The sequence below is a fragment of the Tachypleus tridentatus genome, chromosome 13 (genome assembly GCF_004210375.1).
Source record: "Tachypleus tridentatus isolate NWPU-2018 chromosome 13, ASM421037v1, whole genome shotgun sequence".
NCBI lineage: Eukaryota > Metazoa > Arthropoda > Merostomata > Xiphosura > Limulidae > Tachypleus > Tachypleus tridentatus.
The window spans coordinates 250,419,074-250,436,123 of NC_134837.1; the positions used below are offsets into that span (position 1 = coordinate 250,419,074).

Below are 17,050 nucleotides of genomic sequence, written 5' to 3' on the forward strand. Positions count from 1 at the left end.
TGACCTTACAATAGTACTAAAGGGCTTACTAAGAAATCCTTTCACAGAAACGAAATATGTGCACAAATTCAAATTTCAAATACCAACAAACATTACATTTCTATTTGAATCATGTAATGATATGAAACTCTGTTGCTGTATACATCAGAACAGTATAGCTAATGATAACATATAATCCAATAACAGAAACATCTAAACCCCTTCACTGTACAATTAACTATCAGGCAAATTCACTAAAAGTATCAAAAATTAAAAATATGAGTTTGACCCTTTGTATTAGTTTTTCAATATTGAAAGAAGCTGTATTTTCTATGTCTGATAATATTCTTTGAAAACTCTATTGGATGGTTAAAAATAACAACTTAAAACCTGAAGAAAACTGTTCCAGTAAATGGCATAAATATAGGCAAATTTTTATAGTGGCACAATTTTAATGTTCAAAACATTAGTTTTAATATACAACTTCACTTTAAACAATTGTAGTATGAACTTTCTCAACCGATATTAAATAAATTTTCCCTAAAATTTCAATTAAGACCGATGCAAAAAATGCAACTTCTGCAAACTAAAAAAATGACATCTACCAATTTAACTCCTACTGTGATAAAAAAACATGTTTTTATCTTAATTAAAACAATCACGGAATCAAAAATTGTTCTAAAGATTAGCTTAAAAAATTTACAAATCTGTAATTAATAAAGATATACTTCTATGTAACTTACCTCTACACAACAGTTTACGACAGTTGTTTTTGATTACATAACACCACTTTTCACTTTATCTCATTACTACTACACAAAACCAGGCTGGGATTTTGCTACTACTGCACTGCATGTTACTAGTGACAAGTAAACAAAAAGATATCAACAAATAAAGTTTATTAAACTTCTAGAATGTTTACATTTAACAGCTCACTTGAAAGTAAACTGTACATGAGAACCCTACATGCCTGAAAACTTTAAAACTACATTCTATGAACCTCCTTTTTTTGTATATTAATCTTTCTAATAAACAGACCCATCTTCACATTAATTTCAGAATCTATGCTCTAGTTAAAGAAAAACCAACGAGAGCCATATTTGGCAGGTTCTCGAGGGAAATCATCAGGTAAACTTGGAATTTGATCTGAATACTTGGGCAAGGTCTCGGGTTCTGGTTTAGGTCGCTGAGTCTTGTGAACTCTTGGTCGACTGAAATATCCAAGTTCTGGCCTCTCCAAACCCATTTTGTCCATCATACAGTTATCTAAAGCAGCTTGAGTCTTTCTGCAACTAAATTAGATATATTTTTATAAGACAAACACTAAAAGAAATAACTGTAAATCTTTTGTACTTTTAAACATTTTAACATGTTTTATCTATACTTATAAAGAACTTGCACATACAGTTTGAACATTTTTAATAAATGCAAGAAATAAATACTGTTGTACAATACATATGTACTATTAATTCGACATGGTAACTGAACTAAATGTTTATTAAAGCCTATAGGCACACAACATAAACATGATAGTACAGATGGCATTCTGATCATTCCTATGGTGTAGTAGAATGTTAACAGATAAAAATACAATTATCTTGCATGTGTTATTATGTATGAATGATGCAAATGTCATCTCTACTATTTTGTTAGCATCCTGTATGAAGGGTTAATATTAGCCATTTCTATGTTTATTTCCTCTTCTTGAAACGTTTTTTACTTGTTTTTTAATGCAGTGTTTCAACAGACAAAGGAATGTTGTATTTATAACCAAGTTCTAAGTCAATGAGACTCCAACTGTAATAGTTATTGTTTATCTATTACTGGCTGGTAATTCTTGTTTCATCCTGTACTTATATTATTGTTTTTTTAAAGAAACACCATATTTCAGTAAGAAAGCTAACTTCTACACTTATATCATTTACACGACAATTATAATCTTTCTTTAAATTACTAATTGTTAATAATACTTCTGAAACATTGTAACTATAACATTACAATCTATTCTAATGCTATTTTGAATACATTGTTATAAATTCAATCATAGAACACACAATTCCTTAATAAAATACATCATGAAATGTTCATTTTACACCTGTCAATAGTGATAGTAGAATATTTGGAATGTCTATGAAATAAAAATTTATTTATTGTCAATGACTTGATTGATTTAGTGTTTTATGGCACAAAGCAGCGAGGCTATCTGCGCCAGACATTCGGTAAAAATGTAAAAAAAAAAAAATAAATGTAGTAATAGACATAAATGGAAATGAAGGTAAAACAAAAAAGTATAAAACCAATGTTGACACCTAATCTACAATGTTAAGATAGAAGGCAGAGTATAAGAAGTTGTAAGGTATTTACTCTAGCAAAAAGGTAATGATCATAACCCGCCAGGAAGACTAACAGGTAAGTTCAAGAACCACCGTCAGTCACCTGAAGTTGGCCTTTCCAGTCCTGGTTCCGGGTTATGTGTCATAGCAGCTATTATCAAAATGTAAAAGAATAAAGGTTTTAAAAGACACTCCGCAAAATCGTAATAATGAGTAGCCAAATGTCCAGTAAAAAGATAAAAGTCAAGTAAATGGAGTAAAATTTGTAAAAGTAATTGAAGATAAAAGCAAAGCGGCAATTAAAACAGAAAATGGTGTAAAACCAATGTTGACATCCAGTCAACAAAGTTGTAAAGGACTACCTGTAGCAGAATGGTAATGATCATAACCCGCCAGGAAGACTAACAGGTAAGTATAAAAACCACCATCAGTCACCTGAAGTTGGTCTTTCCAGTCCTGGTTCCGGGTTATGAGTCAATATGGCCAGTACTAAAAAAGTAAAGTAGTAAAAGTGTGAAATGATATGCAGCAAAGTATAATAACAACTCGCCAGGACGACTAACGAGTAGTTCAAACGGATAGTTCAAACAGTAGCGTTAGTCACCTGAAGTTAGCCTTTCCAGTCCTGGTGTCGAAGTTATTTAATGTTCTGGCCATTGTCCAATGTCAAATTGAATGAGAGAGATTAAAACTGTAAAAAAGGAACCACAATTAAAAAGGTGTAATGAATAAATATGAAACACTTAAATGAGATTAAAAAGGTTAATGGCCATAAAAAAATAAAAACATTATCAAGGTGGACAGAGTCACCATAACCAATAACTCTGTCCAATGTTACAGACTGACCCTGGGAAAAAATATGTTTAAAATATTGCCGTCGTTGAGAATTGTAATGATGGCAAGAAAGTAAAACGTGGCTGATAGTGATTTGAGTGTTACACAAACTACACATTGGTGCATCAGTTCCAGATAAAAGAAAATGATGAGTTAAAAAACTGACCAATGCGTAGCCTAGTGAGAACAACTTCCTCCTTCCGAACTTTACGGAAGCTAGATAGCCAAAGTCTAATTTTGGGTTTGATTTGAAAAAGTTTGTTGTCGCGTTGCTCACTCCAAGTGGACTGCCAGCTGGCACGGAGCCGAGCCTTGAAGATAACACCATAGTCCATGTATGGAATAGGCATAGGAGTGATGGTGCTGAAGCAGACATATTTAGCTGCCATGTCTGCAAGCTCGTTCCCACGAATACCAACATGGCCTGGTATCCAGAAAAACTGGATTGAAGTAGCTGCTAATGAGAAATGGGCCAGTCGGTTTGAATATCAGCGAGAATAGGATGTGAGCTAATGTGTAGCGATTCCAAGGCAAGTATAGAACTAAGCAAATCAGTATAAATAGTGCAGTTGGAGTACTGCTCAGCTGCAATATGATCCAGGGCAAGAGATATGGCATACAGTTCAGCAGTGAACACAGAAGCTGTAGAAGGGATTCTGCGCGCAAGTACTGACCCATAGCAAACCATAGCAGAGCCCACTGAGTTACCTGATTTGGAACCATCTGTATAAATGGGAACTGAATGATTGTTTGAAAGATATTCATTGAATAAAAGACGGTACTTCCAATCTGGAGTATCTGCCTTTTTTAGGTGACTGAAAGAAAGGTCACATTTGGGGCTGTAATAAGCCATGGTGGGATGGGCGACCTGTGGAATCTGCAATGTTATCCAAGGACAGACCCAATTCATCCAATTGCGCCCGGATGCAAAGGCCAAATGGAGCAATGACAGATCGTCTGTTCTGAAAAAGTACTGCCCACCGAGGAAGGAAAACACATTCCAGGTGGGATGCTTTGGTAAGGAATGAAGTTTTGAAGTATATTGTAAAGATAGTTGCAAACGGCGAAAGTGTAGAGAAGGTTCATGAGATTCAATGTATATACTTTGAACTGGAGAGATACGGAAAGCCCCAGTGCACAGCCGAAGTCCTTGGTGATGAATGGGGTCCAGCATCTTTAAGGCGAGGGTCTGGCAGAGCCATAGACCATTGATCCATAATCAAGTTTTGATCTAATAAGAGCACGATATACCTTTAACATTGAACAGCGATCTGCCCCAACTGGTAGAAGAGAGAACATGGAGGATGTTCAGTGCTCTTGTGCATTTGACCCGAAGCTGCTTTACGTGTGGTATAAAGGTCAGTTTACGATCAAAGATAAGCCCCAAGAACTTGGTCTCCGGGACCACTGGCAGCAAAACTTCACCAATATGGAGTTCAGGATCAGGGTGAATACCCCGTCGACGGCAAAAGTGCATGCATACAGTTTTGGAAATTAAAGCCGTTCGCCAGAGTCCCCTTCCGTACACAATTGAGGGCAGTTTGTAGTTGCCGCTCAATATATCTCATGTTTGACGACTGACATGAGATGTGAAAGTCGTTGACATACAGCCCATTCGCAACAGTGAGAGGGAGTTGTTCAGTGATGGCATTTATCTTTATACTGAAGAGTGTGACACTCAATACACAGCCTTGAGGGACTCCAAGTTCCTGTACAAAAATACGGGAAAGTGTCGAACCCACAATTACTTGGAATCTCCTGTCCATTAAAAAATTTTTAATAAACATGGGTAGATGGCCACGTAACCCATATGTATGGAGGTCTCGCAGAACGCCATACCTCCATGTTGTGTCGTAAGCCTTCTCTATGTCAAAGAATATTGATACAAGATGTTGGCGGTTGAGAAAGGCTTCTCTGATAGATGTTTCAAGACGAATTAGGTGGTCTGTGGTGGAGTACTGTCGACGGAACCCACACTGGGTGGGCGAGAGGAGGTTGTTTGATTCAAGGACAGACCCATGATCAGTGCTCTTGTATCTTGGTTTTCAAACGGTAGTTTGAAGGAATCTTGGGATCTTTCTCTGGCTCAGAGAAAGGTAAAATAATAGCCTGGTGCCAGGCATCAGGAAAAACATTCTCCTGCCAGATCCGGTTGAAAACAATCAGAAGGACATCAAGAAAAGCAGGAGATAGATGGTGCAGCATGTCATAATGAATATCATCAGGTCCAACAGACGTACTGGCAGACCGATGAAGGGCCATTTTTTAGTTCCACCAGGGTAAAGGGACAATTATAGTCAAAGAAACAGTCACTTCGAAAGGAAAGAGGTAATCGCTCTGTCCGAGTCTTGATGGCCAGGAAGGTGGAGGAACAAGCAGAAGTGCTAGATACCCGGCAAAAGCTTTCACCTAGAGTGTTAGCGATGTTCCGAACATCAGTCACCTCCTGACCATCAGAGAGTAAGATGGAGAGGGAGACAGAATTGTAGTGCCCATTAACCTTTCGAATCCTGTCCCATATGATCTTGGAACTGGTGGTAGAAGATATGCTGGTTGTGAACTTAATCCAAGATTCCTTCTGGCTTTGACGTCTTACCCACCTAGCATGTGCACGGGCCCGTTGGAAAGCAACCAGGTTTGAAAGTGTGGGATATCTACGAAAAGTATCCCAGGCCCGCTTTTGAGCCTTCCGTGCTAAGTGGAAAGCAGGATTCCACCACGGACGAGGATATCGTGGAAAACGTGTCGAGGTTTTAGGAATACACTGAGCAGCTGCTTGTACAATACAATCAGATACTGCTGCCACACAGTCGTCTATTGATGGCTGATTTACAATGGCAGGATCAAGTTCTGCGAGAGCAGTGAAAGTGGACCAGTCTGCCTGATCCAGCTTCCACAGGGGCACGTGGGTAGGGTGGCATCGACCACGGCCAGTCTCTCTCAAAAGGATCGGAAAATGATCACTGCCTAGTGGATTACTGTCAACCCTCCATGAAAAAATGGGAGAATAATGAAGGGGAGCAAACTGAGAGATCAATAGCAGTAAAGGACTAACTAGGTGCATGAAAGTAAGAGGAAGAACCAGTATTGAAAAGAGAAAGATTGTGATCAGAGAGCATCCGCTCTACAGATCGGCCCCTCCCATCAATAATAGCACTTCCCCAGAGGGATGATGTCCATTAAAATCCCCTAGGATTAGAAATGGAGATGGCAATTGTTCAACGAGAGCATTAAGATCTGATTGATCATATGTCTCTCCAGGAGACAGGTACAGAGAACAAACAGTGATGGTATGACCCAAGGAAACACGGATGGCTACAGCCTCCAAGGGTGTGTTGAGTGACAAAGACAGGGTGGGCACGTGTTGATCAACCAACAGTGCCACCCCTCCATGTACTCGATCATCACACAACCTGTCATTTCTGTACAGAGAAAACTGCCGAATGGAGACAGTATCAGGAGTTTTGAGAAATGTTTCTTGTAAAGAAAGACAAACAGGATGGTAGGAAGCAATCAGCGTTTTGATATCATCCAGATTAGAACGTAAACCTCGACAGTTCCATTGTATCCAGGTGGCCATTTTTAAGAACAGGTAGGTGAAGTGGCTGGAGAACTCTTCGGTTTACGACCACGTCTTTTTTCTTTACTGTCTTTAGTCGGAGGAGGTCTATCAACCTCCATGGATCCTGCTCTGGGTCGGGTGGGCAGGTTTTTGTTATTGGAAGGGGAATCCAGTGACTGAGGATGCGAACGAATAATTGTTTTGTCTCTTGTGGTGGGAGAAAAAGATGTATCAGAAGAAATGCCTGTATTTGAAACTGAGGGACGTGGATCTTGAGGTTTGTTGGAAGGTATGGGAGGAACAGAGATGGGTGTGGAAGTCGATTCATCAACCTTTTTAACCACGGAGGTCAAAAGGCTTTTCATTTGTTTTGAAAACGATTCTCTTGAGGCACAGAGATCTGTCTGCACTCCCACTGTAGTTGTGGAATGAAGTGCAGCAGCATATGTCGAGATGGAGTTGTGGACAGCAATTTCCAAGCCTCAGGATAACTAATGTTATGTGTCGTTTTCAAACGCTGCACCTCTTTTCCTCCAACCATTTTGGGCAAGAATGAAAGTAAGAGGGTGAGAACCATTGCAGTTTACGCAATGTGGGTTCATGTCACAGTCATAGGCATCGTGGTCCTTGCCTCCACAACGAGCACATGTCAGGGAACCACGACAAAATGTCTTTGAGTGGCGAATTTCTGACATTGGAAACATCAAAGAGGGTTTGGTATGTGTGGCGAACCCTGCAAATGAGATAACCTGCCTTGATGGTGGCAGGTGCGTGGTGAAGTAAATGTTAAAACGAGGGTATTTGTTGGCAGTGTAACTCCATCTTTGCGAGTGGAGATGCCTCACTGCAGAAACTCCTTGAGTGGAGAGACCAGCGAGAATCTCTGACTCGGGAACATTCTTCAAATCCCTTTCAACAATAACTCCTCGTGAAGAATTCAAGGTAGCATGGGGTGTAACCTCAATAGGTATATCCCCAATTGCCTTTGAATTCAAAAGAAGTTCACTGTGTTGGGATGTGGATGTTTCAACCAATGTCACCAGATCGAAGTTTCTTTACTGACTTTGGAGAGCCAGCAAGTCCCTCTAGTCCCTTTTGAATAAAAAAAGGGGACATTTGCCCTAAAGGTTTTTCTGAAAGAGAATGTAATATAAGAAAATGAGGTACGTGTGTTACTGATGTTGAAGATTGCTGTTCTGAGTATTCAAGATGTGGTCGCTTACCCACTGACTGTTTTTTTACAATTTTATTTAAATTTTTTGGAGGATCCATAGGAAAAAGAAAAAATTTCAGTACCCACCCACCATGGAGCCCTACAAGGGGACGCACAACAAAGTCATGCAAGGACAATGCAGCAACGCCAGGGTTTCGTGAGCACTATACCCAAACACCAGCATCAGGCACAATGTCCACAACACCCGTTGAGAACTTCCAACACTAGTACTTGGTTGACTCTAGCCCAAGTGGACCAGCCGATTGACCCAAGGGGGGCCACCCAAAGGCTGCCCGTTTACAGGAATTCGAGGCCAAAGTGGTATGTTAGGGTTGGACCCCTCAACCACCAGGATCCTCTCCTCCCCTTCACGGGTCGCCACGCACGGCAAACACGTGGGTGGATGTTTAGATCCCAGAGAAGGTAATCAGATAGAACAGAACCTTCCCTGGGAGGTCCCTCACCACATACAGGAATCCACACCGAGGGGTATTGTCAATGACATGGATAATCTTTTTCTCCTAAAAAACTAATTTGTCTTGACCATAAATATACAACTTAAAACATCAAAGGCCAGCAAAACATTGAAAATTAATACACCTAAAATTTATGATACAAATCATGTAAATTGCAAGGTTTTTTTTTACATTTTTGTTAGTTTGTCTGATTTAGTTTTATATTAAAAATCACAAGTGTGTGTAAATAACATTTCAAATCTATCTTCTGACCGGAGTCGACAAACACATATGAAATGCTATTGTTACATTCCTGTGACTAAACTCAAAATGAAAAATTAGGAGCAAAAGTGGGAAAAAAACTATCTGTATTTAACATCACCTAAATCTGCTTTTTTTACATGAAAAAAATTCTAATAAGTAAAATTTTGATAGTTCTTTATTTTTGACCAAGAAAACTACACAAATGAATATTTTGTGGTCATTAGTAACATGTATAAACATTTGCAGATTTATTCTTTAATAAAACCAAAACTGAATTTTATAATTCTTTCCTATCTCCTCCATTTACACTAACACTACTACATATACAAAAACAGTTTCCTACAACAAATTTCCACATACTATTTAAAAGCCATTTCAGGACTGCTATACTCCAGGCAATGGGCATATGCTTCAAATGATTCTCGGCACGTTTTCTTGACTTGACGAAAAAATTCCAGTGCACAGGAAGTGACAGCTTTGCCTTCATCCAAGCATTTTCTAGGATCCTTTTCTTCTCTACGGCACAGCATGAACTCCTTAAAAAATGTTCAACAGCAACATAATCATTTTAAAAGTTTTTCTTTAATGTTATTGTAAGTATTAAGAGCACTGAGTAATAACATAAATATGACACACACACAAATTAATATCATAATTCATGTTTGCTGTTAGTATCCTAAGTCAACAATGTCATGTATATTTCATAACAGACACATTTCTTCAAAAAATCCCTTTTGCTGAAGCTTCTCATTGCTTGTTTAATCTTTTTTTGAAGACAACATATTAATTTAACAGAATAAATCTCCATTATTCATAAATAATAAAATATGAAATTCAATCACTTTAGTTATAATAAACTTGGTAGTCACTGCCAATGAAACTGCATCAGTGAGTTAGAAATAAACACAGAACCTCTTAAGCTGATAAAGACTTACCTTGGGGAATCAAAACGTCACCCCATACAAGATTCAAAACTGAGTTTTTATTCAGTAAAACATGTCTCTTTGGTACATAGAGGTCCACATAGATTTCAGTACTAGCTAAATTATTATTATTTATGAATTTCCGCCTTTAGATTTACTCCAATCTCACGGAATACCATGACTAAGACTCATGTCTCAGACCTCAAAATAATATGCAAAAACTAGAATCAATGGGAATAATTTATTTTTGAATGTGGAATAAGGTGAAAAACTGGAGTTTAAGTTGGCTAATAATATAAGTTGAGTAAAGTGATTGTAGAAAATGGAGTTAATATGATGTCCCATATTGTGGCAGTAAAAAGGAAAAAAAAAAAAGCCAAGTGCCCCATTTCATCCTTTAGAAATGAAATATGAAATAATCAACAATGTACAACTTCATAATGAAGAAAAAAAATATGGTCCTCATAAAAAGTTTCAAAAATAAAGACATTGAAATAAATATTACATCTCATTTTTGGTAGAAATTTTTTAATATGAACACATACCTACAGAAACCAAGGATACATTTGATCCTTCAAGAATGCTCTTTGACACCCATCTTTGTGAAATATAAAAATATAAAACAACATACTGTGTTTAAGCCAAAATTTTCTAGATTTTTTCCTTTTTCTGAACATTTCATAAGCATACAAGTCATTTCCTTGGAATTTAATTAAACATTCCAACCTTTTTTGCATAGATATATGTTTACAGTATATATTACAGTTTTACATAGAAGCATATAACTGATGTAAAAATTACAATTTTGTTCATTTATTAGAATCATTACAGTTGTAGGAAAACAACATCACCTTCCTTACTAATAAGGTCAATAAATTTAGAATTCTACAAACTTGTTCTACTCTTCAAAATAATTCTGTTAGAAATCCATAGGATGGTTTAATTAATGATGTAGCATGTGTTAATAGTTATTGAATGAATATCTCTATTCATGTATAAAACTTCATTTAGTCTAGTATAAGTAGCTCGTCTGCTTTATCTGGTTGTTTTAGTGTATAAATGAGTTCTTTCAAAATACAAAACTGCCTTCTGTCATTTTGTACCTCCTTCTGCACTTTAAACAACAGTGATTATACTTGAAAAAAGTATATACTTTTAACATTATCAGGTACCTTAATAACACAGTACAAGAAAATTTTACTAATTCTCTTCAATGTGCTATTTAACAATAAACTGAAAACATCTGAATAACATTCAGAGTGTGTATCAAACAATGGGATAAAATAGAAAATCAGATGTTTTTGTTCTCTTTTGCTCCTGCATAAATGCTTTACATATTTGATGTATTTATTTGGTAAACAATGTGTATACCTCAAATTTGTAAGTAGTAGATTTATGAAGGATAAAAGTAACACTAACAGGAATTATTAGTAATGCATCTACAGTCTAATACTAACAATATTCCAATGTTCCTAAATAACATTTAATTACAAGTGTGAAAATAGCTTTGTCCAGCACCTGCCTAGGTGCCAAAATTACACCCATTTAGCTAATGGGTTAGGATTTATGTTAAGTAAATAAAACAATTAATATAAATTTGCCACTGAAACCAACACCACAGGTAAAAATAATACTACAAACAGGTACTAGTAATACTTTAAAGCCTAAAAAGTGGAATGCTAACTTTACTCTGTTCATCACAGTATTTTCCAAAATAATAAGATCCAGCAAGAAGTGAAGGACTCGAAATATTCAATTCTTCAACAGTTAACTCCTTTTCAGTTGGCAATTTACAGTCTTCTGTAATCGTCATTCTGATTTTTTTTCTTTGTTACAACTAATTATAGAATATATGGATTTATGAAACTTAAGTAACTTCCAATTGTATTTCTAAATTATAACCTACAAATATTTTCTCGACCGAAGTGTAGAGTAATGCCCCCTACAAGATGGAAATGTTATACATATATGTGTGTTTGACGAAATTAACAGTTTATTTATAAAACATGGATATTGACTGAATCATGTATGTTTTATCTCACACAACTGGATTTTTTAACGAATTATTAATTAGTGTTGCACACTTTTAAACATATAATTTTCATTCAGCTTGTAGACGTTTTATTTATAGAACACAACCACTTCACAATCTTCTAGCAGAAGTCAACCAAAAGATCAGGCCCGGCATGGCCAAGCGTGTTAAGGCGTGCGACTCGTAATCTGAGGGTTGCGGGTTCGCATCTCCGTCGCGCCAAACATGCTCGCCCTTTCCGCCGTGGGTCGTTATAATGTTACGGTCAATCCCACTATTCGTTGGTAAAAGAGTAGCCCAAGAGTTGGCGGTGGGTGGTGATGACTAGCTGCCTTCCCTCTAGTCTTACACTGCCAAATTACGGACGGCTAGCACAGATAGCCCTCGAGTAGCTTTGTGCGAAATTCCAAAACAAACAAACAAACCAAAAGATCAAGCCTGAATTTACTAAGTAAACTAAATTTCATTGTACAGTCGACGTTATCACCTTGTTACTTTTGTTCTCTCAGAGCATTGTAGACTTAGACAACGTCAGCTCAGCGAGCAAAGGATATTATCGTGCTTATTTTTTTCAAACTAGATGCTATATGCCACTTCAGTATCTTATTGGATAGAAAATACATTATATAGTACAAAGAAAAACACAAAGCAGCCATAACAAAGTAATCGCAATGACTTTCTTAACCATCTGTTTATTTGAAAGTTACATACTCATTAAATAAGCGAATAATCCTCAACGTTCTAAATCTCTAAAGTAAGTAGAATACATACATTGCTGGCCAAAATCTTAAGGCCAATGAACATAAAGAAAAAATATGCATTTTGCGTTGTTAGACTCAACCACTTATTTGAGTAGGGCTTAGAAAGATGAAAATAAGAAGAGGGAAAATAAAAATAAAACCTTTTTAGCATTTAATAGGGAAAATGTGAACATATGAAATTAGCCTAAATACAAACTGGTCAAAAGTTTAAGACCATACTGAAACGAAGCGTTAATCAGTAAACACGTAACGAAATTTAGTCATTTGTGTTCAAGTATTAGCGTTGTCAACATCTCCCATGAACACCTCCTGTGTTACATTGGGTAAAAACATGGCAAAGGCTAAAAATTTGACAGAGTTTGAACGTGGCAGAATTGTCGAGCTGCAAAAACAAGGTCTCTCTCAACGTGCCATCGCTGGTAAAATTGGGCGTAGTAAAACTGCTGTTGCAAATTTCTTAACAGACCCTAAGGGATACGGAACGAGAATTTTAAGTAGTCGTCCCAAGAAAATTTCGCCTGCGTTGAGTAGGAGGATTCGACGGGTTGTCCGGCAAAACACCAGCCAATCGTCGAACCAGATTAAGGCCCTTACGGACGCAGAATTTTAGTCAAGAATAATAAGACGGCATCTACAAGATAAAAGCTTTAAAAATGTAAACATCTTCAAAGGCCACGCTTTCTTCCACACCACGAAACAGCTCGGTTAAACTTTGCTGAGAAGCAACAAACATTCCCGTGGAAAAGTGGACAAAGGTTCTGTTCTCTGATGAGAAAAAATATAACCTGGATGGTCCAGATGGCTTCCAACGTTACTGGCACGATAAGGATATTAAATCAGAGATATTGTCTACACGTCACAGTGGAGGAGGTTCCATCATTATCTGAGATGCTTTCTCCTTCCATGGAACGATGGAGTTTCAGGTTATACATGAGCGTCAAACATCAGTTGGTACATTGGCATGTTGGAGAGAGCATCCTTATTGACTGAAAGCCCTCGCTTGTTTGGAAATGATTAGATCTTTCAGCAGGACAACGCTGCAATCCACAATGCCCGCAAAACAAAGGACTTTTTCATGGCGAATAACGTGATTCTTTTGGACCATCCAGCGTGTTTGCCCGAACTGAACCCCATTGAAAATGTTTGGGGGTTGATGGCAAGGGAAGCCTATAGAAATGGACGTCAATTCCAAACAGTGCATGATCTTTGTGAAGCCATCTTCACCACTTGGAATAACATTCCAGCCAGCCTTCTGCAAATGCTTTTTTCGACCATGCCAAAGCGAATGTTTGAAGTTATTCGCAATGACGGTCGTGCAACTCACTACTGAGATCTCTTGTTGGGCATTTCCTACCCTGTTTAGGACTTCTTTTTGGATGGTCTTAAACTTTTGACCAGCTAGTATTTAGGCTAATTTCATAGTGTTCACATTTTCCCTATTAAATACTAAAAAGTTTTTATTTTACCTTTTCTTATTTTCATCTTTCGAAGCTCTACTCAAATAAGCTGATGAGTCTAACAACGCAAAATGCATATTTTTCTTTATGTTCACTGGCCTTAAGATTTTGGTCAGCAGTGTATGATATGCCTGTATTTCATTGTATATAATATAATATAATATAATATAATATAATATAATATAATATAATATAATATAATATAATATAATATAATATAATATAATATAATATAATATAATATAATATAATATAATATAATATTTGAAACCTTCTAAAAATGTTAGATTTATTTTTATACTTAACATAGTAATTTACACTCAATTGTTGGGGCAATGGGTGAATTAGAATATTAATATTAAATCTCACTTTTCAGTCCGTCAAGAGTAGCACAAGAATTGGTGGTGTATAATGTTGAATTAAGCATAACTGATGCAGATAGCTTTTGTGTAGCCTTGTATGTTATTTAACAAGCAAACAAATTATAACAAATTGTTTTTGTACTTTGCTTAACCCTATTTGTGCTAGTGCGCAACTCTCTGGTGGTTGAGATGACACCGATGGCAGCTTTTATATCAAATCTTACAATTTAAGAAAGAATACAACATTTTATAGTCGAGATTTTCTAATAATTAATGTCTTGTAACTACGCAAAATGTGTGAAATGTAATTTGCAAGGGTATCACGCATATGCAAAGCCCTTGCTCATTTTTTAGAATTTATGTACTCATTCCAAAATATAAGTTTAGATTTACCTACACAGTGACATCATTACAAAAAGGCTTATCCAAAGTTCTGTTTCTAGCGTGAATTTTACTCTTCTCTGAAACATATTTCAAGAAATGTGTATTGAGGGTATTTTATGACATCAAAGCAAGTAGATCCAGCATTACTAATATAGCTTGCCTACAGGCTAAAAAGAATATAAAATTTATAACTGAGAGTACTTGGATAGTGAAAATATTCGTCAAACAATGTCACTGTAACATAAATAACGCATTTGTAAGCAGTAATGTACAATTTCCCATGAAGTTGGTCGCCAGAATTCTCATAGTGAAGAAGAAAGGAGTGTTGATTGTTGAATTTCGCATAAGAACTTCAAGGTTATCTGTTCTATACATCAATAATTTACATATGACACATATAACCCACCACCAGCTATTAGGCTACTTTTTATCAAAGAAGAGTGGAATTGACCGAAACATTATAATGTATCCATGACTAAAAGAGCTAACATGTTTAGTAAGGAAACTCGAACTCTCTACCCATTGACTTAGAAAGGAGTACCCTAACCATCAGACCATAGCAAAATCTAGAAAGGATTGTGATAAAACGTTTCTGAAACGCAGCAAAAAGCTAAAAGTCTGTGACTTTTTTATAATTTCCTTTGACTATATTTTCGTTCGTGACCATCTTTTTGTGCTATATTATGCATATTTCAAAAATACAGATATATTGTTGTATGAAAAGACATAATAAAACGATATTTAATTTAGGATTAGTGATTACGTATAACAATATGAATTTTGTACATTTTATATTCTTTTAAAATGTTTAAGATGTTGTAGTTAAGCACAAAGCTGCACAAAGAGTTATATTTGCTCTGCCCATCCACGGGTATTGGAACCCAGTTTATATCAGTATAAATCCACCGACATACCACTATGCCACTGAAGGGGGGATTTTTTAAGATCAAACAATTTGTTGGACCTAATAAAAGTACAATTAAGTCTATTATACAGCAAAATAATGTGTTTAAGTTTTGATACTTTACCTTATGTTAAAGTTTAAATCTTAACCTGTTAATTTTATATACTTGTTGTAATTTGTTTCCGGCATTTTCCTGAAGGGTTACAATTTTAATACCAGATGTCAGGTGTTTCTTAAATAAGGAACCACATTGTACTAAATTCCCTCAAAAAGGGGTCGAAAGTATCTTGGAAGAATCACCTGTTTTAACCACTCGTACCAATATACTGTAGTGTGTTGACTATCATTCAATCAGTAGAAACTAAAATGACATCACACAAGAGACGCTTAACTTTGCAAATTGTAATGCGATGTCAGTAGAACGTGCGTTTGACGTAAATTACAAGAACTATGCATACCCTTCAAAAGCAAGAAATGGAAATAGGTGTTGCTCTTAATTTCAGTTTTATTAATTCTTGAAAGAAAACACTTTCAGGACCTTGGGAATAACAATAATGTGCAAAAGTATTAGGACGAAGCCTGAAATCTAATCTTTGATGTTATTAATCTACATTTTGTACAATAGAAACTTAGTGGAACTGCTTGAGTTCAGCCAACAGTTCGTTTTAATAACTTCGGGCAGTTTTTCGGACATTGTTGCAGCATATTTGATTGAAGTATCCTTTGGGATTTTATTCCAAATGCCTCTAATACATTCACATACAGTTTCTTTGGAAATGACTTTTGATTTGTTAACTTTTTGATCTATCAAATTCCATATCTTCTTAATTGGGTTGAGATAGGGGCTCTATCGGGTTCATTACATGATTTAATGACTCCAACAGCTTCTTTTTTAGTTAAGTAATTTCTACGTAGGCTGTTTGAGTGTTTGTGGTCATCATCTTCTTCGTAGTAGAATCCTGTACTAATAATATACAAACCACCAGGTATCCTATAATGAATCAGGATCTGATTGTACTTGCACTGGTTCATCATGCTGCTTCACCTATGTTTAATGGTAGGTACTATGCATTGAGGCAAGTGTATTTCACTTTCCTTCCACCAGAAGTACAACCTACACTTTGAATTAAATATTTCAGACTTGAACTCGTGCGTCCGTAACACTTTTCCTGTCATAAACAATCCAAGTTTTGTAATTTTTAGTAGATTTCAATTTCTTGAAAATTTTCACAGATCAAAGTGAAGGTTTTTAAACTGCTACATGACTAATTATTCCATTCACGTCAAGTCTTCTTGATACTGTACATTTGAACACTTTTTTGTCATTTTGCTAATGCTTGTTTATCTTATGTTTGAGATCAATGACTGTCTTACTTTTGTCCCAAAGACTGCGTGAACGAAGACACTTAACATCACTATCATTGAGTTTAGATGTTCTGCTTCTTCCTTTCTTACTTAGGGTGTACTAAACAGTATTTAGGGGAATATTTCAAGACTGCAGCAATTAGTCCAACTAGCATCATATAAAACTGCTACGCGAATTCTCTGATCTGTTAATGGTTATTTTTGTGTTTTGGATCATGGCAT

The 17,050-nt window shown here is 36.3% G+C and overlaps 1 protein-coding gene across 1 annotated transcript; it reads right to left on the reverse strand.

Annotated features, from left to right (window-relative positions):
- Nucleotides 1–861: 861 nt before the first annotated feature.
- On the reverse strand, nt 862–11,509 carry ND-19 (NADH dehydrogenase [ubiquinone] 1 alpha subcomplex subunit 8). Its single transcript, XM_076474270.1, has 3 exons — nt 11,248–11,509; nt 9,001–9,176; nt 862–1,271 (listed from the first exon to the last, which is right to left on the reverse strand). The coding sequence occupies exons 1-3, from the start codon at nt 11,374–11,376 to the stop codon at nt 1,049–1,051; spliced, it is 528 nt and encodes a 175-aa protein (XP_076330385.1). The 5' UTR covers nt 11,377–11,509; the 3' UTR covers nt 862–1,048.
- Nucleotides 11,510–17,050: the final 5,541 nt, after the last annotated feature.